Source organism: Siniperca chuatsi, linkage group LG22, assembly GCF_020085105.1.
Source record: "Siniperca chuatsi isolate FFG_IHB_CAS linkage group LG22, ASM2008510v1, whole genome shotgun sequence".
NCBI lineage: Eukaryota > Metazoa > Chordata > Actinopteri > Centrarchiformes > Sinipercidae > Siniperca > Siniperca chuatsi.
The window spans coordinates 15,450,097-15,473,426 of NC_058063.1; the positions used below are offsets into that span (position 1 = coordinate 15,450,097).

Genomic DNA, 23,330 nt, shown 5'->3' on the forward strand with positions numbered 1-23,330 from the left:
TTACAATGCGGTGTTGCTACTTTTTTAGTAAAGGATATATATATATATATATATATATATATATATATATATATATATATATATATATATAAATACATTGTTAATTTACAGTGGACATACTGTATAGCTGTAGATAGGCCTATCTTTCATCATTTCCACTTTTTTTGTAGTAATGTCAAATTACACAGAATTATTTCAAAGTAAATGAAAATACAGCCACATTTAATAGGGCTTTTGTTATGCCCATTCATTGCTACTTAGGCAATGCCTCTTCAACACAGGGTCTCTAGCTCAGGTAATAAAGTACAACCCACCACTGTCACATCAGTTGATATTTTAGCGCATATTCCCAAAGTAAACCAGTTCATCAAATTACCACAACCAACTGCAACACATGGGGCTTTTGGGGGGGCCCTGAGGCTATGGGGTCCCAGGTCAGTTGCCCACTTTGCCCAGTTGGTAATCGAGCATTGTGTTAAGGGGTCCAGTTGGTACTGTGCTGTTCAAATAGCGTAAGACTGCAGTGCAAATAATAAATATGGAATCAATACTGTATATAACAAGTTACTCAGTTTATTTTAAAAGAATTAAGTGAGCAAATTTTAAATAATATGCCCCTTTCTGTCAGTTGTATCCATACACAGTTGCATTTGTAAGGTGAAATACACCTTTTTTTTAACTGTATTAACAAGACATACACCATAAGGACAAACTAAATCAAAACAAAGATATAGCCATAGTATTAAAGTTGAAATACATGTGTTTTATTTTAAGATTTTTTATTTTTATGGTTCAATGTTGATAAATGTCCCCCACCCCGGTGTGGGCGGGGTCCTGACTATTTTCTTAGGTAGCCCGTTAAAATGCCCGAACTCAAAACACTTCTTTTTCCAAGATGGCGTCGATGAAGGACAGCGACACCGGCCTGTGGCTTCACAACAAACTGGGATCCACGGACGAGCTCTGGACGCCTCCGAGCATCGCTTCTCTCCTCACAGTGTCTGTAATTGACAACATACGGCTGTGCTTTTCGAGCTTATCGCCGCCAGTGAAGCTGAAACTCCTGCTCGGGATGCTGCATCTTCCCAGGCGGACCGTTGACGAGGTGGGTTGCTGTGCGCTAGCTAGCTGTTAGCCTGACAGGTAAGATAAGCAGTTAACTTAGATACACAGCTAAGAAAAGAGATCAATCTCCGGCTAGTTGCTCTAAATTTAAACACTGCTGTTCCCGCGAGTGTTTTAGACTACCGGTGAAATGTCTAACCACGCTATTAAACCTATTTACTTCGCGTTAGCTTGCAAACTATTGGCGACGGGTAATATCGTTAGCTAACGCAAGAAACAGAAAGCTGAAGTTATTCCTGCGACTAATCCTGACGTTTTTACCTCTTTTTCTGGTGAACAACATGCATACGAATTTACGTTAACGCCAGGTAGCTACACGACTAACTATAACGTTAACACATAATTTAGTTTTTTCAGCAGTGGTTCACTAGCTACAACGGGTAACATTAGCCTAGCGGTTCTCGTAGACATTATGGTGGGATGGGCACAAGAGAGCTAAGTTAAGTGACTGAGCTGGAGGGCGGTACCAGCATCGAGAGCCCTACATATCACTTGTTAAGCTGCCCACAACGTTAGATACCCGTCATCAGTGTGTTTTGTCTGCATATCCAGACAGTTTGTTAAACACAGACAAAGTCTACTTGGCATTAGGGCTGCAACTATTATTTTCATTGTCTGCTAATTAGTTTCTTGATCAAGGTCTATTAAACCTTTTGAAGATTGTGTATAATGTCCATCACAGAGCCCAAGGTGACCTCTTCATTTGGGCTTTTTTTCCAGCAAACAGCTGGATATTCAAAGATATTCAAACTATCATCATATAAGACAAAGACAAGCAGCAAATCCTTAACACGCAGAAACTAAAACCAGAGAGTGTTTGACATTTCTCCTTGAGAAATGACTTACTATAGAAATAGTAGGGTTGTAACTAACGATTATTGCCAAGGTGATTATTGATTAGAGCCCAAGGTGACGCCTTTTAAATGTCTTGTTTTATCCTCAACAGTTGAAAATCCAGACATACTCAGTTTACGGTCATGTGTGTCACAGATGCTTCAAGTCCTCATATTGGAGAAGCTGCAAACAGCAAATTTGTATTTTTTGCTTAATAAATGACTAAAACGATTGTTCAATTATCGAAATGGTTGCCGGATAATTTTCTGTTGATCGACTAATCATTGCAGCTCTTTTTTATGCACTGTTGGGCAGTTTAATCTATAATAATGGATCATATTTTATAAGCTGATCATGTGCAATGTATGTGGCATCTTGATGTTCTAGTAACTAATATGTATCAAGTAAATATAGTGAAGTAAAACATTTTCCTCCGAAACAAATTGGAGTACAAGTATATAACAAAGTGGAAATACTAAAGTCAAGTACCTCAGAATTGTATTTAAGTACAGAACTTTAGTAAAGGTACATTATCCTACGGAGTCAGCCCTAGTTTTAGTTTTTCCAGCAGTAATAAGTTAGAGAAAGCTGCTCGTCTATAAACATTTCCCAGCGCTTAAGAGTCTCTTGTATTTTGCAAAGTAAGGAAAGTATTTCTCGTACAGTCAGCAAGTGGCTCTCATGTGCTTTTACAAGTCAGTACTAGAAAATAAGTTGAAAGGTGACCAATCCCAGTTGTACCTCTTGCACTCAAATGATGTAAGATGATTTCATGACTTTCAGATGTCTGCCTTAATTTTAGCTGATGGTGTTGTCTCAATTGTAAATACTCTAGGTCGCTCTAGACTTCACTATTGCCTACATATCATCAGCATCAATGTAAAAAAGCTACATGCACAAAATAAAAAGCTGACAGTGGTGTTGTTGGTCTTTTTTTGTTGTTGTTGCTGTAGTAGTCTTGGTGACCAATCAGTGAAGAAATCTACGTCACATGACCTCTAATAGATCTGCAGATAAGCAGCAAGTACTCAGAAACAGTAACAATATAGAAATGAACAGTTAATCAGCAGATATTGATATTGTTAATTAAATGCATTTTTTTTCTGGCATCAAAATAAGCAAATTAAAGACGGCAATCTGAGCTTCTAATGGGCATTTTTTTATTATTTTTACAGTTCATTAAATTATTTATTTAAAAAATGGAAAGATGAATCGGTAAATGTAAAACAATCAGTTTGTTAAACAGTGAGTTATTCAGTGATAATGAACTTCTCAGGCAGTGTAAGGCATTCATCTTTTGTTTCTTAAAGTGGTTTCACTAACGCCGCCTTGCTCTCTTGCCAGATGAAGGAGGCCCTGTCGGAGATAATCCAGCTGGCTACGGTGGATTCAGAGCCCTGGGTGCTGATGGTTGCAGACATCCTCAAGTCCTTCCCAGAGACCGGCTCTCTCAATCTGGACTTGGAGGAGCAGAATCCAAATGTGCAGGATATTCTTGGAGAGCTCAGGGAGAAAGGTACGGGATGTGTGACCGTTTGTTTCTTTTATGTTCATTTAGCTGTGGTGGCCCCTCACTGACTGCCTGCCACTGGAACATTGACTCCATAGGTTAAAAAATATAACTATAACGACACACCATTACTGACCTATTACTTAGCGCATTGCTCTGAAAAGGAGTAAGATGTATTTGTAGCAGAATTGCCTACACATTATGATTCGAATTTATAAAATTAGTGATGCTCCTGAACTGAATTTGGGCTTGTACATACATTTGGATATCCACATAATGTGCTGGTACTGTTTTAAAAAGTAGATTAGATGTAAGTAATATCTACAAAAACGCTTATCATGTCAGTCAGTGTATTCCCTGCGGTTTTATGAAACTTTTTAATGGTGGGAGCAACTGGGGTTCAATATAGTCGTAGAGTTTTGGTGGGAAATTGTGGATCAGGTGAGCATATATGTCAATGGTTTTAATTGCGTGTAATGAATGCACTTACACAGTAGTATTTACACTACTGTTTTGGTAAAAGCACTTTCAAATGATGGTTAACCACCAAAGTGGGTCATGGTGTAGACAAACATGACGTACTTGAACAGATAAGTGTGGGAATTTCTTTTCTTGGTAACTATCACTGGTTATCATGTTTTATATGAAACATGCTTAGCTCACTTAATTGAAAGGGAAGTCGAACTGAGCGGTGGCTAAGAAGACTGAGGCTATAAAGAAGATTTATATCTGAAATATGTATGCAGACCCTCTGCTATGTACCTACTGTAGTTTGCTTTATATTCAGGTATTTGTTAATCACACACAGTTCTAATATCTTGAAGTTATTTAAGCCTTTGTAACAATTTTTCAGCGTCACATATAGTGGTTTCATTCAGATGACATGAGAACCAGCTATTTAAAACTGCACACTTTAGGACAGGTAGTTCAACAACATTTGATTCCTTGTTGTGATAAGAAATGTATTTATCCTCTTCAATATCAACACGTGTTCCTTTTGTCGTTTCTAGAGCAAGTAGATAAACCTTTTTACCAGCTGGCCACATTGACTAATGGATTCTAATTCAAAGAGTTATTTTTGTTATTTTGTCCGCTAGTTTGGATTTTCACTGAACATCTGCAAGTCAGGTAGCAAAGTGAGACGCCTAAAATAGCCGCAGACAGATGTATATAAGTATCTGTCCTGCGGTAAACTGATTGCTAATCTCTTCCCTTCCTCTCCTCCCCAGTGAGCGAGTGTGAGGCGTCTGCCATGCTTCCTCTGGAGTGCCAGTACCTGAACAAGAGTGCGTTAACCACTCTGGTGGGACCCCTTACACCCCCCGTCAAACATTTCCAGCTGAAGAGGAAGCCCAAGAGTGCAACCCTCAGAGCAGAGCTGCTACAGAAATGTAAGCTACTTTAAACTTAAACTAATACACACTGCCTTTCTTTACACAAGTATTTTTGAAGTACCTGTGTGGCTTGCTTTTGGCGCATTTATAATTGGTAAACATTGGTCACAGTTGTATACACGATAAAAGAAATGTGTATTTGTTTATTTGTATGTTTGTTTACAGTTTTAATGTCCAAGTTAAAATCTAAGAAACTGCAATTGTGCATTTTTATTTTTATTTTTTTAATTCTGTTGTATATTCTTTTGTCTTCTATTCTAGCCACAGAGACAGCCCAACAGCTGAAAAAGACAGCCGGAGTGCCTTTTCACGCCAAAGGGAGAGGATTGGTCAAAAAGATTGATACTACTAGTGAGTTGAAAACCAATAAATTGCCTTATTTTCTTGATTGCACACTTCAAAGTGTTATCATCATCATCAGTATTATCATCATTTTAGCCATCAGGCTCCTACGTTTGGTTAAAAAACAAACAAATGTATCATTCAAAAAGGTGATACATTAGTGTCACTTATTCCAAATGATAGCCAAGAAACTTTATGTTGCTGATACTTGTATCAATATTTGCATCACAGCTCCTCTCAAGGGGATCCCCAAGGCCCCGTTCCGCAGCCCCACTGCCCCCAGTATGTTCAGCCCTCCCAGTAACCGCACACCTATTGCTCCTGCACGGACGCCCCTGCGTAAGGAGAGGGGGGTCAAGGTAACGTCGGATTTCCAAAAATGCTACCAGAAAACTTAACTGAATTCTGCTTATTCTTATTCGGTCCTTCAGTTCTTGCATAATTTGTTTGTTAGGTTAGAATTTTTCTCACAATTGGCCTTTTTTCTCCTTTTCAGCTGTTAGATATTTCAGAGTTGGATATGGTCGGAGCTGGAAGAGAAGCTAAGAGGAGAAGAAAGACTTTGGGTACTTATATTTCCAGCCCTCCATCAGTCCAAGCTTGAGAGTAACACCATCAACTCATCAGTCAAGAAAATGTGTGATTGATTATACTGATGCTTGCTTCATGTTTTCTTCTGCCATAGAAACGGAGGCCGGAGAGAAAGCAGCCAAAGAAGAAGCAGTGGTGGAAAACACCACACCCGACTACGCTGCCGGCCTCGTCTCGGCACAGGTACTTGTGGTCACAACACTCAAACATTCCTGATTTCTCCTGTTCTGTCTCTTATTACCCCCTCACTTATCTTTCTGTCTTTATCTTTATCATAACAAATAGTGTTTTGATTTGTTTTTCAGAAACTGGGGGCGTTGAACGAGAATCCTCTGCCGTCAACCAGCTACCTTCCAGCCACACCCAGTATGGTTCCCTCCTCCTCTTACATTCCCAGCTCCGAGGCGCAGCCAGGTTAGATGAGACCACACAGCATTGTATTGTCAGCTCAAAGGGCTCAATACAGTGCTTTCATACACTTATTAGTTCAAAGCGGCAAAGAAAATTTCCCTGCAGTCATCAGCAGAGCATCATGTCATTCTCACAATGTCTTTTCTTCACCAACCTCCTCTAAAGCGAATGCTGGTGGTTCGGGACGGGACACGCTGCAGTCGGCTCGCCAACCAGAGGAGTCAGCAACAGCGGGCGCTGGCGCCACCGCCACCTTACCAGGCCAGTACAAACAGAGGACGCCTATGTACAACGCAAGCAACACGGCGAATCCCGCAACCCCAACGTCCCCCAGCACGCCGGTCTCCACCCCCGCCAGTAACGGGCCCCCAGCAGCTGCGACTGCCAGCCAACCGGAGACCCCCATCCAGCCTCCCAGCACACCTCAGACCCCCACCCCAACACCAACCCCTACGGCACCGCAGCCCCAGCCCAAAAAGAATCTGTCACTCACGGTAAGGTGGAGATGGAGAGCCTAAGTTCTGTGTATTTAAGCTCTGTGCTCTCCACTAAATTATCTGCCGCATGCTGTTTCTGCTCCTCAGAGAGACCAGATGTACGCTGCCCAGGAGATGTTCAAGACGGCCAACAAGGTCACCAGACCAGAGAAGGCCCTCATCCTGGGCTTCATGGCTGGATCCAGAGGTACAGGAGTAATCTTACTAGCTGCCTGATCAAAACAAGAATTCAAACGGCCTTTTCACAAACACTCATTTCTAATTAGTGTAAGGTTTCTGCCTTATTGAGCCCAAGCTCATCTTTCTCACTGCCTTTCCCTTACTGAGTGACTGACACACATTGTTAAAATATGCAAGCACAACATAATTATTTTGTCACTATGACAAGTTAGTTTCCTCAAAGATCCATAGTCTTTTGTAAATGAGCCATAACTCCTGTAACTGTACATCAAGCAAAATCTGAAGCACAACACTTTTTTGTTAGAATGAAAGTTTAAACTGTCTGTCCCTAGTAGGGGTGTAACGATGCACAATTTGGTTTAAGTCTATATGTGAGACACACACACACACACACACACAATAGTGTTAACAAAGATGAACTGAAAATGTATTTATTCCTCCTTGAGCATAAAATATGTAAAATATTTTGTAGTTTCTTACAGAATAGTTTTTATAAGCAAATTTGTCATCACAAAACTAAAATAAAGATTAAATATCGCCATGGTAAAAATGTCCTCATGAAGATTAAAGATACATGTGTGAGCTTGGATGGACTAACATTCTCCAGATACCTTTTGATGGCCACAAACTCAAATTTCCAAAGCGAATGTGGTGAATGCTGCCTTTCAGTTGCATTTTACAATGCAGAATGTTATTTAGGAGCAGGATAAATGTCAATGGAACGACACTGAATCATACAGAAGCAGATTCACTGTCAATTGAGACGCAGAAACATCTGATTAAAAGTGTGTGGTTATTCTGAGTTAAGTGACTGCATAAATGTGTAGAGACGAGTAGAAAGTTCCTGGTTATGGTTGACCCTCTGTTTTTCAGTGTATATACTCTTACAAGTGTAATGTGTGTCAGGGATAGCGGTCTGCAGATCTGATTAAGCCAATTCTTGAACCATCTTCTTAGATTTTGCACTCAGCTTTGTTCACTTATTTAGAAAAATATTTTGCCATGAAGAAGCCGCTGCTGGTGAAAGGTTGATTCAGTTATTATACTAACAGCACTTTAAGATCGGACTATATCTATGTGGCGTTAATGGCATTTGGAGGAGGTGTCTTTTAGTTTTGTAAACATGATTTTCTTCAGTAACTGAACACTTGGGTGCAAACACACACTAAAAATTATGAGATCCAGCAGGTATTTTTCCTGGAATAGATTTTTTATTTATTTTTTTTCCATCCATTTAATTGAAATGAAAATCAGTGGCATAAATACACTGCGCAGTAAAATAAACTGGCTGTTTATTTTATTGTTCATTTTATTTCTATATTTCGTCATTCACTGTGGTATTTTATTTCTCTTGTTGTGAAGTACTTTGTTCTTTGTTTTGATAAGTGCTCTATAAATAGTTTTATTATATTATTATTATTATTATTATTATTATTATTACGCAGTCGTAATTGCAGGAAGTGTCCCAGATGATTGCTTAATACACACACAAACCAGGTAGGACCAATAATGACCAGTGTGCGTCCTCCTGTCTGTCTTCCAGAGAACCCGTGCCCGGAGCAGGGGGACATCATCCAGATCAAGCTGAGCGAACACACAGAGGTTCTGCCCAAAGCCGACGGCACCGGCAGCACCACCATGCTGGTAGACACAGTCTTCGAAATGAACTACTCCACAGGACAGTGGACCCGCCTCAAGAAATACAAACCCATCACCAACACCTCCTGAGGCGCTTTGCTTACTCAAAATCACACATCCAAAATTTCTTATCCACTTAAAAAAAACAACAAAAAAAAAAAACATGTTTACACAAGTATTTGCTTACACATTTGGGCCAAATCAAGCACTGGGCGGGTGAGAGATCGTCAAGGAGAGATAAGGCCTCCCTTTTCCTGCACCGCCAAAATGCAGGACTCTTTGAAGAATATTTCTGTACTTTTTGTTTGGTTGTTTCCCTTAACATTTTTATTGTTTCAGTTTTTAAGTCACCTCCGATTCCTGAATGATGCTGTGGTCAGGAGGGGTGAGAGTTATACGAGTCTGAGCGGAGGAAGTATTCTCACAGCAGGCACCTTTCAACATTTGTACTGAGGTACAAGCAAGTCACGTGTCCAGAAAGACGAAAAGACAAGCTGTCTGTATTTTTCTGAATGAATGTGATATTCGCAGCTTATCTTTGACCTTTCAGAACAGAATCATGATTAGTGACAAACAGAGAGAACAATAATGACAGTCATCATAGAGGTGACTAAAACAACGAGCGGTGAATAGTTCTCAGTACTGTCAAGTTCTGTTTGGAGCCTTCTGGTAGATTAATAATTTTTCATCCTTTTTCAAAAGAAGGGAAGAAAATAAAGTGACAACAGACTCCAGGGGGGCGTTTCTCATCTTTCTTACTCACATTTAGCTGTTTTTTGGGGGGGGATTTATAAATGGTTTCCTGTTTGTGCTTTTTATTTGCGTTTCCCTCCCCTCAATACATTTACATTGAAATAATCAAATGCTGACCAGTGTATTTGGGAGGGGTTCTTAAATTCATGTGCATTAACATGAAGTGAAAAATTTCAGCAGCATTTCGGCCCAAATGGGTTTTAACTGTGTCCTTGTTGTCACACTCACTCGTTTACTTGAGTTTAAAGGAATAGTTAAGCCAAGAAATAGTCCCACCCAGAACGACAACCTGATACTTCAGTGTTTGTACAGATTAAACAAACAGGATAACTATTTTTAATTAGTGAGCTTTAAATGTGCTGGTAGGTGAATTTGAACACAGCCAGGCTAGCTGTTTCCAGTCTTTGTGCTAAGCTAAGCCACTTCTGGCTGTAGCTTCATGTTTACTGTACAGACATGAGTGGTATCAGTCTTCTCATTTAACTCTCAGCTAGAGACACAGGCCTGAGAACAACAACCATCTGACCTAGAGTCTGCCTAACAGACCTGCTGCAAAAACAGCATTTTGTTATAAGAAATGGTGAAGTTATAATAAATGAGAGAAAAGATTCAGACTTTTTTTAATTAACTGAAACAAATGTTGCAGCATAAAACAGGCAACACAATCAATAAACTGCCATTATGCAACATTCACATTACAACGCAACAACGGTTTTGTTAGCATTACTAATTGGTTAAAAACCCTACACGTTTACAGTACACATCTATACAGGTGTTTATTATGTCCTCACGCTTGATTGTCATCTCTCTAGATTAGTTGCACCTGTTCATGCAGGTCAAATTACACCTTTATGATTTTTTAATGTATATGGAGTCAGGTAACAACAGCAAACTCCCATCTTAGCTCAACCAAGTGTGAACATGAGCGTGAGATCAACAGAAACACCTGTGTGGGTGCGCAGGGCGTTTAAAACCTTGAACCTGCCATGTACTGACCTTTCCAAAGTTAAAATAATACAAAACAGCAGGACTACTGCACATACACTTAACAGTACAGGTAACAGTCCAAAAACGAGGAAAAACGAATTGTTCTATAAAAGGTAGATATGAACAGCACAAAAGCCTTGTTTTGTGTGATAATGTGAATGCTCAAAGACATTTCCACTAATATAAAAATCAACCTTTTTTAAAAAAAATTTTTTAAAGCTTGTGCTCATGACATAAGTCATTGAACACGGTAAATGATAAATTCATGACTTGATTCATTAGTGCAAAAATTTATCTCTTCCACTTGAACATTCAACCATCTGATTGTACCTCTTGGTATTTGTGTACTACAGCAAGCAGCAAGGCAGATAGAGTACCACAATCCAAATCCAGCTCCAGTCTGGAGCTTTGGTAATGGCTGTTAGTGTGTGGTTTCAGTTTGCTCCGGGGTCCCTCCAGCCTCCAAATGTCTTCTCCAGGTAGAGAGCAACCTCGAGGGTCAGACGGTCCTGCAGCTTCCCAGCAACGACCTGCAGACCCAGGGGCAGACCTTCCTCACCCAGACCCAGAGGGCACTGGGTGACTGGCAGCCCGAGGATGTTGATTATACCTGGAGGTAGAGAAAAGTGGATGAAATCGTTTCATATGTGGAAACACAAATAAGACTGGAGCACTCTGACAACTTCACTGGAATTTGGGAGATGTCCTGTAGCCGGAAATATTACGTATCGTGTTTGATAATTGTAGTGGAGCTTTCTGATGGAAGAAGAAGCCTTAATTATCATCCTGTCTGAATTTTAGTTCAGATAACCCAGAATCCATACCATAGCATCATGTGTTTCTATAATATAAGATATTAAATAACTAATATTCTTCCATAATCCACTGGACATTGCCAAAGTATGTGTAATAGTTGCAATTACATGACCTCTTTGGGTGATGATAATCAAGAAAACACTTTAAGCTTAGCAGCAACTTAAGAGCCATTCTGCTTCTTAAATCCTACCAGATGAAAGCGGTGTGACCCAGTAAACAAGCAGCTGGCACTGTCAAAGTCTAAACTTCAATAAGGACAACTGTAACACCCAAATTTCAACCTGCAAAATCTTACAAATGAATCAAGTTGCAGCTTGTAGAAAATGTTCAAAGAATGACTTTTACAAAGTGAGAGTGGACTGTGATGTGGTAGCTATAACACTTGACTGACCTGTGTAGGCGAAGTCAAAGGGTCTGAAGAGCGGATGGTGGTGTTTGGGAGCCACTCTGGGGTGCGAGGGGTAAAGAAAAACACCATCAGTACCCAGCAGCTCATCCACCTCCTTCTGCAGCTTCTCCTTCTGCTGGATGATGAAGGTCGAGGGTTTGGACACATTGGTCATCTCCAGCAGGGCCAGACCTGAAGACGTCACGCACACACACACTGGTCACGTCATGGAAACTGGTACAGCTACAGCTTTAGGACGGCGTCTACCAGAATAACACAGGATGACTTTAGGAGCTAATACATCTTGTCTCCCTCTCGTTATTTATGCAGCTACAATTACACAAAATGTATCTAATGAAAACAGTTTATTTTGTTGTATGACTGTATATAACTGCCCATATGACTATCTACTCATTCTTTTTTTTGTTGACATAACTGATGCATTTTTTTTTTTACACAATTTTTAAATATTAAATTTGTCAGTTTTTATGTAATTTATGATACTGCACAGTATTGTATGGACCCCCAAAGTGTTCAATATTAAATAAAAGTAATTATGAAATCGATAATTACATGGCCGAAATTATATAAAATATATAAATGAAACAATAATTTGAAAAAAATTTAAGAAATTATTAAAACTCATTAAAACATTTTTCTAAAAGTCTGTTTTAATTTTGTAATGGCATTTTGTCTTAATAACAGTTTTATTTCACGTCACTTTTTATTTCGTAATGTCACTTGTCATGACAGTGGTGTCACCGCCCTCTCACCTCTCAGCCACTCACATGCCCCCTGCCTCAGCTAGCGCAACATCTGCCGCCAGTTTGAGCCAGTTAGCTCCTGTTAGCTAGAGCAACAACAGTGTCAAAGTAATTCTGAATGAACTCACTAGCTGCCGCTGTAAATAAACACAGTACACAGAAACTAACATTCACTTTTATTTATTTAGCTTAACAAGGCTGCACATGCTACCTACCTCACTGGCTAACTAGCTAGGCGGGGTTGTGAGCTTGGTTTATTGCTCAGCATCAAAGTGAAGAGCCAGTGTTAACGGCAGCAGCTAACGTTAGCTAGTTAATTCAGCGTTACCTCGGCAGCGTTTTGAGTCTAAAGATGTTCCTCAATGAAAGACACACAAGTCTGAAGATCAAAAAGACTTTCTCTGTTGTCACTCAAGCCAACAGGAGCTAGCTAACAATGCTAACATTGTCTCTTCAATTGATGCTGAGTAATCATCAGGGCTCGCAGAACAGCCTAGCTAGTTAGCCAGCTAGGTAGGTAGCATTAGCAGCCTTATTAAGCTAAATAAACGGAGATGTTTGTGTGTCTGTGTACTGTGTTTATTTAAGTGGAAGCCACCAGCTGGTTGAGTTAGAACTACATTGTTGTTGCTCTAGCTAACAGGAGCTAACTGGCTAAATTTGGTAGCAGCTGGGCTCGGTAGGAAATAAATCGTCATGAAATAAATGTATTATCGGGAAAAAATGCCATTATGAAATAAAAACAGACTTGAAAAAAAAGCATTTTGAAATGAAAATGTCTAATGAAATAATGATATCCAATAAAACAAAGCTGTTATGAAAATAAGTGATAAAATAACATTTCATAATAATGAGTTTCAATAATCTCTTCAATTATTTGACAAATTGTTGGTTCATTTATATATTTCACACAATTTATTCATATGATTATTTTATAATGCCTTTTTTCTTTTATTGAACACTTTGGGGTTCCATAAGTTTTTAGCAACAATGAACATTTTATTGCACCCATGAAAACAGACAATTAATTATTAACAAATGAAGAAAGTATTTTAATAAGAATGAAAGTAAAACTTAATGGATTAATACCAGTTAAAATAAATTATAATAAATATGTTTTCCCTCTTACCAATAGCAGCCATGGTATGGTCTGATTTTCCCACCATCCATTTCAGCAGCTCCCACAGAGGCCACACTGGTCGTCCTGGTTCCCCCATCAGCTCAGCAAATGCCTGAGGAGGCTAAAGGAAGAAAACATTTTAAACTGTATTTTTTTCTTTCTAAGGTCATATAAAATACACTGTGTTTATAGCAACACATGCTCTTTTCATGAAATTGTCTAAAAGACTTGATGCCTGAAATATTGCTTTTAAAATCCACATGAGCCACAAAAAAAAGGGGGGAAAAGGAAAGGAGCCAAAATAAAATAAGTTATTGAGGCACAATAATCAGCTGTCTTCTGTTAAATCTCACAGGGTTTTCTGCATTGCAGTAATACAACTCTTACATGTACTGGCGTTAATGGGGATACTAGCTAACAGTATTATCCTCCTTCTCTGTTAGAATAGTTAAGCAGGGTTACTCTTTGTGCACGATCCATCGTCCTTCACACTTGACATATTTATGTATATTACTGTATGATGTAGGACATAATGTATAAATCTGAGTGAATACAATGACTTTTTGGTATTTGACTGTGTCCACATATGCAAGCTGTACCAAGCTCTTATCTGTCGACAATTTGTGTTGTAATAAACTTATATGTTCAAGTAAGGACAACTGAGGCTCAATGAGTTAATTAGCATAAAATAGAAATACTCTAAAGTACAAGTACCTCAGAATTCCACCACAACTATTGTGTTTGAATAAAAATTTGCAGTAAAATATTTCATATCAGGAAACCGTGAATGGCATGGCAACAATAATAACTTACCAGACTAACCAAAGGACTCTGCAGTCCTCAGAGAAGTGTGTGTGTGTGTGTGTGTTTGGTATGCTAAAGCTGAACAGATTAGTGAACCATTTCTGGGCAGCAGACTACAATAGGTGCTGTGACTAAGACTCGGCCTGCTTTCTTTCACTTTCACGTGTCTTATTAGACAGAGAGTCTTGACAACAGCAAAGTAACTAATGCCTGTTTCCTGTTTATATTCATTCTACTACCAGGAAAACTGCTAAAATACTCAGCATACATGTCCAATAACTGTTCTGTACAGATATGTAGGGACACACTGCTCTGGATCAGGGTGTCAGGTGGACCTACCTTGCCCTCTTTGTCAGGAAGACCCATGTAGGTATCCCAGATCTGGAAACTATAGCGCAGCTCAGGGAAACGCACTTCTTGGACTTTCACTCCGAGGTCGGCCTCCAGACGCTCCACCACCTGGAGAACATCACATGATTTTAATTCTAAAAACCGTCTGCAGAAGTTATTTGACAGATGGATTCAACACACCTTCCTCTGAATCTCCATGAGCTCTTTGCTGACGGGGTATGTCAGAGGAGAGCCGCCATCGTGAGGGATGGTGAAGAACCGCAGCTTCTTTAGGTCAACCTTTGTGTTTAAGGACAACCTGTGTACACGTGTAAGCAAATACTGCAAATTAGACAAAATTAGTGGACAAAGACCGTTGCTTAAAGTTCCCCTCCAGACACGTTTTAAAGTATGTTAAAATACTCTGCTATGATTAATATTTTGTTTAACATGGTTATCCCACATAATAAGTATTAAAAGAAAAACCTCTGAAAAGGGGCTGGAAGCACAGCTACTCATTAGGGTGCGTTAGAAGTTGCGACTGGCTTTCGAATAAGTCCCAAATCTAGTTTCCCCGGAGTACTTTGAATCTCAAAATTAAGGGAAATGTACAGACATCTCCCTGTTCAGTAGAAGAATGTGAAAACACCTCTCTAGTGACAGACTTTGCACAGATACAAATCAGTAAAGTCAAGGTACGATATTTTCATTTGATCTTAAACACTATCAGGGTTTGAGTGTGTGCCTTCCACTTATCGACTCAAACCTGACTCTTGGCCCTGTAAGTCAAGTCGGTCAATTTTATTTATATAGCCCAGTATCACAAATTTGCCTCAGGGGGCTTTACAATATGTACAGCATACGACACCCTCTGTCCTGAGACCCTCGTAAGGCACTTTGGATTGTGGTTCAAGTTCTTTGCATTCACTTGATAAGGGTTTCAGTGAATAAAGACATTATTTACATTTCTAAATGGCATATTTGCATCTAATTCCTCTCACCTTTACCTGAGGAAGACCATTTGTGATGGAAACATTGGCCTCTGGCTAGAAACACTCATACGAACAGATGAGCAGTTTAATAGAATTTGTGGCATGTGATGAACCGAATTTAGGTGGTGGTCGAGACCAGTTGTATGAGTCATGTAAAAGGTGCCTTGTGGAGTTTTCTTTTAAACAAATAAGAGTTATGTTTAAAGTTAGCAAAGCAGATTTGGATTTTTTTTTTTACCTGGATTATTTACATCTATGTTTACTTGCTAGCAGTCTTCTTCCTCCGCTACTAGAGGTCAAAAACTCCACAGGATACCTTTAAGAATATTAATGCCTTAACCTGGGTGAATATGATACTGAAATTAACAAAAAAAAAAGATTTTATATTGGCATATTTCGACACAGCAAGTTCTACATTTCAGTAGTTATTAGGTAAATATCTAATACCTCTCTGACTGTTACATCCCTTTGATCGCCTTTCATATTAGTCCTGGACCGCTTTGCTTTGTTAAGATGTTTTTTAGCATCTAACTTCATGCCTCGTTATGTCTGTCACAGTAAATTGCTGCTCTGATGACATGTTGACACCTGCAATATTTTCAGGTCCTCCACAACTACTTACACTGCTAAACTTGTTATCTTCTCGTCTGCTGGACTTGAATCCCCACAGTGTGAAATTCTTCTTTTTACTCTTTGGCGACATTTTTGTGAATAAAACTTTCCCACAAACAAACAGGCAGCCTTATATGGTAATTTTAGGGTCGTCTATTATGCAAATGATCAAATCTTGTGAACAGGTGACTTTCCCCGAGGTGAAACGAGTTATTTACTCAAACAAATTTGTCCAGTCCAACTTGGAATGCTTGTATAAGCAAACCTCATACAAGCGCAAAAAGTACGAGAAATTTAGGATAAGATTACGAAAATGTTCTTGCATGAGGCCCGTTAACAAATCCATGTAGCAAAAAAACGGAAGGATTAGGATTGAGTGTGTGAGTATTTTTCTGTGCAGATTATTGTTACCAAATACCTGCAATGAATTTATGGATGTGCCCCCCAATGATTGCCATATTTGCATTTCAACAATTTGATTATAAAAGCTATTGAAGCTCTCACAGCAGGTCTGGCCACTGCATATGTGCACAAGCAAAGAGAACGTGCTCCACTATTTGTAGAAACCTTAATGTGTGTGCTGCAACAGCTATGAAAGTATCTGAATGTTTATAAAGTAAGGTGGTGTTGGAAAAAATAGCACTCAGTAAATCTTCCCTGAAGTAACGGACATTAGCAGAGCTCTTACATGTGAGCTTTGGGTCCTGCCATGATGTTAAGCATGGGCAGCAGGTCCTCAGCGTAGCGGCACATGGGACCACTGCTGACATACTCCTTATGTCTGCCAGAGCAAGGAGGGTACTGGTTCTCAGAGGACACGACACCTGCAGAAACACATGACAGTTACACTGAAGTCTGGTATATGAATGTGTTCTTTACCTGCAGTAACTGAACAGCGGAAACAACACAACACTGACATATTTTCACCTTTTGAGTTGATATGGCAAACAGTTGCTTATTTACACATCCAGCACTTTCGCGTTTCTGGCCACCTGACGAATGTAAGTCCAACATTCACTCTCTTTTAGCTCTGTTTTTGGTCTTTACCAACTCCTGAGGGAAATATTTGGCTCTTTAGCTGCTAAAAGCTGCACTAGCTGCACTTTATTACTATTCCCCAGATAGTCGCTAACTGTGTCTGTCTGCCGTTTGGTGCTGAGCAGGTAGTGTACAGTGGGTTTTTAGAGCTTCTACACTGAAAACAGCTGCCTGCTGCAGTTGAAAATGACACAATGAGAGGAGTGAGAATGAACAAAAAACCGCAAAGTTGTAGGCCGGACAGCTAAACAATGACCTGAAACTCACAAAAAACTCTGTAAAGCCGAGAGGAGCTGCAGATTCAGGTGATAATTCAGGTTCATCGCTACGAGTGACATTGTCATTTGATTAATTGTTATTATATAGATTTGTATGTTTTATACTTGTGTATGTAAGTACAACGGATATTGCAATAGCACACTGAATATGGACTGGCTGCATTAACATTTAACATTTAGTTCTCTTACCGGGAGTGGTTTTATGGCCAAATATACCGTTGAAGAAACAGGGCATTCGGATGCTGCCGCCGATGTCTGAGCCCACGCCAATGACTGCACCTGCTGCTCCCAGTATACTGCCCTCCCCACCTGAGGCAGGCAGGGGAAAGGGGAGATAAACACAGAGAGAGGAGAGTTAATATGGTGTATCTGGCAGGTCGAAAACTCCATGAAGTACCTTTAACCTCAGCTTAGAGCTATTGGCCTTTGAATTGGATTGGGATGGGAATTTATGTAAATTAATGTAACAAACAAATAACAGCTTTAAAATACTACTGAACTGATTTAGCATTGCACTCCTGTAACATTGTCGGAGGTGTCAAAATCAATGTGGCAGAACCAGAGATATCGTCTTTTTTATTCCATGCATTCTTCTTCCTTGTCAAAACCTGATGCCAACATTACCCACAATGCAGCTCGACCGCAGGCAGTTCGGTTGGAGATTTGGGTGCATTCATGCTAGTAGCGGCTAATGTAGCGTTGAGTCGCTAGCCTCAAGCAGAGATGAGGAGGGGGCTACAGAGGTCTGGTAAGCTCACTTCTTTCTCCACACCCCCAGATTTTTTTCATTTTGAAATTCTTCAGCAACACCCGACGCTGACTCAAGTTACATCACTTGAGGCAATTTATCAAACTTTCCGCAGCTCCCTCTGGAGCCACAAAAGGCTTTGTACAACTTTTTTTCACATATGTAGTAGTGCTCCCCAGATTTCCCCTTCCCCTTTAAGAGTTCCCCCTTAAGGAACCAGGGCCAGAGCCTCTGTGTTTGTGTGTGTCTGCAGTGTAATATGATTATCAGGACTATTCCTGGAGACAAAGAGACTGACTCCAACAATAAGCTGTTCTGGATAAATCCTTCTTGACTCTGAACCTAAAGTCAACAACAGCATCTGATTCCCTGCCTAAAAGAGAAGTCTACTCTTCAACTCACCATTCAGAAGTTAAACCAACAGCTGCTCACCTGAACTTCCTCCTGGTATCCTCTCCAGGTCGTACGGGTTGTTGGTGATGCCGTAGAGGTGGTTGTGGGACTCGGACCACATACACAGCTCACTGGTGTTGGTGACGCCCAGCGGGATGGCCCCTGCTCTCTTCAGCAGGGCCACCGGTGGAGCGTCAACGGTGGCAGTGACTCCTCGCCTGGAGATCACACCTGTAGTGTAGGGCATGCCTGCAACAAGGAAATGTGTCAAATGCTCAACTGCAGCATGGAATAAACTCAAAAGTAAAGACTGAAAAACATATTTTTCAGTTTCAAAGCAGGGCTCCAGACTAAAATTTTACATTGGTGGCACTGGTGCACCTAACTTTTCCATTTAGGTGCACCAGCACGTAATTTACTTGGTAATTTCTTAACACATGTAAATGATTGTAAACAGGAATAAAGGTGCAGATAAATGTTTTTATAATGGACTTAAATTTAGTAAAAGGCAGCTCTTCTTTGGCTATATTATGAGCAGTGTTACATTTTATTATAATTTCTAACTCCTCACTGCTTCGGTTTGCTGCTGCCTGGCGCTGAAACGCTGCAGGGAGGGGAGCTGCTCTGCCGGCCACGCACCCGTCACGGCACAGGACGAGTTTCTTGAGGACATTGTGCTTTTTAAATGTTTCAATTCGGAATATCGATGCCCCGACAGCAAAAGCACTATTCCCAGTAGTGATGCGCGGATCGCAGTTATATCTGTGGGGCCTGTGGATAATCCGGGTCATAAAAACTAACATTCTGATAATAGCAGATGGGCTGCAGGCGGGAGAAATAGGGTGAAGCCTCACCACATCAAGAGAGATGCTGTGCGCATTTACGCATGATTGTAACTTCATTGATTATTTAAATCTCCCGACACGCTGACAGGATCAGTCAGGATCTAAGGTTATTAATGTTCTGTGTTCTTCTACACATCCAAAAGGTCACACACACACACACACACACAGTCCAGGTTCATACAGTGAGATTGTTTGGCGTAAAGCAGCCGTCCTCCTGATAAATCTTGAGCTCCATCAGAGCTGTCTAAAAAATGTACTTCAGAATCTAAAAGTTTAATTCTGTTTCCTCTGTCCTGTCGAGTTTATAACTACAGTTTTTAAGTTTTGCTGCTTAAATGTCCTCGCGATATTTGCTGTGACATTACTGCACGTATGGAACGTTTAAAACGACTGACTGCAGCCTCTCTAATCATTAAAGTAAATCATTAAAGAAAACACTCGTACATCAATACAACACACAATAAAGAAACCACCTGGAAATCTCGTGCTGCTCGACATAATTTCAACAGCAATAGACCTATAGCTTACAGGGACCGGTACAGGTGGAGTGAAATGTCCATGCGGGTGCGGATCTTGGAGAAAATAATTTGTTGGGTGGATGATTATTGTGTAAATGTGGATTCGGATCACTCAGAGCGCATAACCACTTCGCGCATAACCACTGCACACCCAGTTGGTGTTCGTTAAAAAATATTTTTATACATTATTTCTTTAATCAGACCTGCTAAATTTCAGGCGCACCAGTGAGACCAATGAAAATGTTTAGTCGCACTTGACATGGTTGCACCTTGGAGCCCTGCAAAGTCATTCGTATTTGCTAGAAATGTGGATTTTTGTCTTTTCATCATGAGGTCATCTATAACATGTATTCAGAGGGAAGTTAAAATTTCTCCACTAAACCATAACTGGGTGTGGGTGGATATATGTTATCAGTAACAAATGTTGACTCAAACACTGACAAGATTTCTGGAATTTACCCTGGAGGGCATAGGACTCTTTGACAGAGAGTGGGACTCCCAGTAAAGGCAGTCGGTCCTCCAGCACCTCCTCTCCTCCAGTTTCCTCCTCAATCAGCTTGTCGACCTGGGCCGCCTCTTGGAGGGCAGCATCGAACCTGGACGGAGAGAGAGAGAGAAATTAATTATTTGACCCAATTCTGTTTAATTCCTGATTAAAAAGGCTTGATTTTAAGATTGTGCATCATAGTGGAAACTGTAAATATGGCAGGATTTGCGTTTTGCCATGACAGTTATTACATTTTATACAATTAATACACTTTTAAGCAACAAATTTCAGATTTTCTGTTTCAGTTTGTCAAAAGATGGTATCAAATATGACAGATGATGGCGCAAGTACATCTTGTACAAGTTAAAAAGAAAAATGGCAGCATTAAAAGTAACAATAATTTAGCTCCAAACACCTACAAGGAGGAATAATTATTAATAAAAGAAACATGTAAGCATAATAGGACTGCAACTAACTATTATTTTAATTACCAGTTAATACGACGACTATTTTCTCGATTAATTGATCCATTATTTTGTCCATAAAATGTCAGAAAATAGTGAAAATAGTGAAAAATGTTATAATTTCCAACAGCTCAATGTAACGTCTTTAAATGTCTTGTTTTGTCCGACCAACCCACAAATATTCAGTTTACAACAAAGAAATTCATCAAATCCTCACATTTGAGAAGCTTGAACCAGCAAATATTTGCTTAAAAGAATAAGTAAAATGATTATTCGACTATTAAAAACAGGTGACGATTAATTTTCTATTGATCGACTAATCGATTAATCGACTAATCGTTGCAGCTCTAGAGCACAACAACCATAAAAATTATTGAATGGATGGACTGATTCTTTCTTGCCTGTCTTTTACAACAGCGTTCAGAAGAGGGTTGACTTCCTGGATCCTGTCAATGTAAGCCTGCACCACCTCCACACTTGACACCTGCAGAAACACAACATTTAGATTATGTAAATGCGTGATAGGACTAGTTACACACACACACACACACACACACACACACACACAAGTCAGAGAAAAGAAGAAAAGTCAAACTGCCAGAATTATCAATTAGCCTATTAATAATTCTGTTATAATATGTCAGAAGTAGTTCAAAAAAATCCCAGATGACTTCCTCAGAAGATTTTCTATCATAGAAGATATTCACATTTCACAAGCTGAAACTAATGCATGTTTGCTTAAAAATGGGCTATTGTAGAGCACCTGCTTCTATTATGTTGTGTATAATGATAAGAAGCCCAGGTGTGTGCTGTGCACGAAAATAAAACTGTAGGGAAACGATCCTTAGAGAGTGCACCAGAGGTTCAGCTGGCTTTGGTTAGAATAAGGGTTTATTATTGAAAACTAAGCTACATGAATGTAAGAAAAACTCTGCTACTGACAAGCCAGACTTAAAGACAAAGAGCTTCTTTAACATTTGTGAGTCTAAACAACCATTAACGTAAAACAGTTAAGTAAGAAGTGATTAATTGTTAGACTGAAGCCAATTAAACATGCTAAACCCCGTCTGTCCAGCCGCATACGTCACTTGGTTTGGCCGAGTACACACCTCTTTTCGTCGGATCTTCTTGGCGAGCTGCGTCGCTGACATGACCAGCAGCGGGTTGCTGGCGGGCGGGAGCTTCTTCCAGGACTTAACGGTTCTCCGAGGCGAGAACAGCCGAAAAAGCGCAAAGAGGACTCCCGATACTGCCTTGAAGAGCCATACCTGAGCCTTTTCCAGACGGCTCGGTGCCATGTTTCCACCGCGGAGGGAAGACGGAAGGTCAACGGTTCTTCGGCCGCGGTCACGCCGACTCTGTTGCCAACCCTACGGAACACCGCCTAGCATACAACGGCTGGACGCTATATATATACCTGCTAGTCAAGTTAGCATAGGTTATCGAGGGTGGGGATAGAACCGGAAATGTCCCTTCAAAATAAAATTATTTAATGGTCTCTATATAGCAACTTTGTCGATTAGATTCAGCTTTATAGTCACAGCCTGAGGTGGAATGTAATTTACTCTCAGTACTGCACTTAAGTACACTGTGAGGGTACTTGTACTTTACTTGAGTTTTTCCATTTTATTCTACTTTAAACGTTTACTACATTTCAGGGGTAAATATTGCACATTTTATTCCACTAAATAAGATTTTAATGTATGTATTTGGTTATTTGTCAAACGACATTTTCCATGGTCAACAATGAACTTTCAAGGTAAATCTAAAATTGCATCCCACAATGACTATGTATGCAATTTTATTTTGAAAATTTCAACCGGAACATATATGTTGATTCATTGTGGCTACTTGACAGTGACCTATATCGGCCCCCGAGGGAATCAAAGGTAAAGTTTAACCTGTGAATTTAACATACGTGTTGTTGCGTGAATGGCTCTATTGTGCGTATTAAACTGGTATTTGAATTGGAAATTTAGAGATAACCTTAAAAACATTTTATTACCAAACGATGAAACAGCAAATTCACGGTGAGAAAATGAACTTTTGCCTTCACACAGGCCAGAAATGAGCATATACTCACTGCATAATCAGACATTGTATTCGAATTAAAGACTTTAATCAATTTACACTCGCTATTTAGAAAATACTAAATATATATTAAGTATAGTATTATATCAGTATTAAAAATACTAAAATATCAGAAGCTTAGACATTATAGATACATGTACTGACAGCCTGTATAATAACATAATGCCCACGGTCTTATGCCTTGATCAGTAAGGAATAGAATTATAGTACGATATTTTTTTGCAGGTGATTAAAATTAAATAAAACAGACAAAAATCCCAAACCCAGGTTTATGGTACCTAGGCTTCAATGAGGTCTCTGTCAACACTAGAGGGCAGCATTGCTAAAGGCTTTGATTCCTAATTAAACGTACAGAGCACGTAAACTGCCTCTGCAATGCA

General features: G+C 39.8%; 2 protein-coding genes across 3 annotated transcripts; one reads left to right on the forward strand and one right to left on the reverse strand.

The window, feature by feature from the left end:
• Positions 1-765: 765 nt before the first annotated feature.
• On the forward strand, positions 766-9,256 carry nelfa (negative elongation factor complex member A). 2 transcript variants are annotated; one of them, XM_044183595.1, is made up of 11 exons: positions 766-1,105; positions 3,304-3,475; positions 4,699-4,860; positions 5,125-5,214; positions 5,437-5,564; positions 5,702-5,771; positions 5,891-5,979; positions 6,102-6,210; positions 6,373-6,701; positions 6,792-6,891; positions 8,428-9,256. In XM_044183595.1, exons 1-11 carry the CDS (start codon positions 896-898, stop codon positions 8,610-8,612), a joined length of 1,644 nt encoding a protein of 547 aa, XP_044039530.1. In that variant the 5' UTR covers positions 766-895; the 3' UTR covers positions 8,613-9,256. The 2 variants fall into 2 exon arrangements, with proteins under 2 accessions (XP_044039530.1, XP_044039531.1); XM_044183596.1 differs by having other exon boundaries at positions 886-1,143.
• A 615-nt stretch (positions 9,257-9,871) lies between these two features.
• faah2b (fatty acid amide hydrolase 2b) lies at positions 9,872-22,265 on the reverse strand. The gene is made up of 11 exons (XM_044183598.1): positions 21,969-22,265; positions 21,261-21,343; positions 20,368-20,504; positions 18,585-18,794; positions 17,594-17,713; positions 16,777-16,912; positions 14,686-14,803; positions 14,494-14,613; positions 13,360-13,471; positions 11,470-11,658; positions 9,872-10,872 (listed from the first exon to the last, which is right to left on the reverse strand). Exons 1-11 carry the CDS (start codon positions 22,155-22,157, stop codon positions 10,697-10,699), a joined length of 1,590 nt encoding a protein of 529 aa, XP_044039533.1. The 5' UTR covers positions 22,158-22,265; the 3' UTR covers positions 9,872-10,696.
• Positions 22,266-23,330: the final 1,065 nt, after the last annotated feature.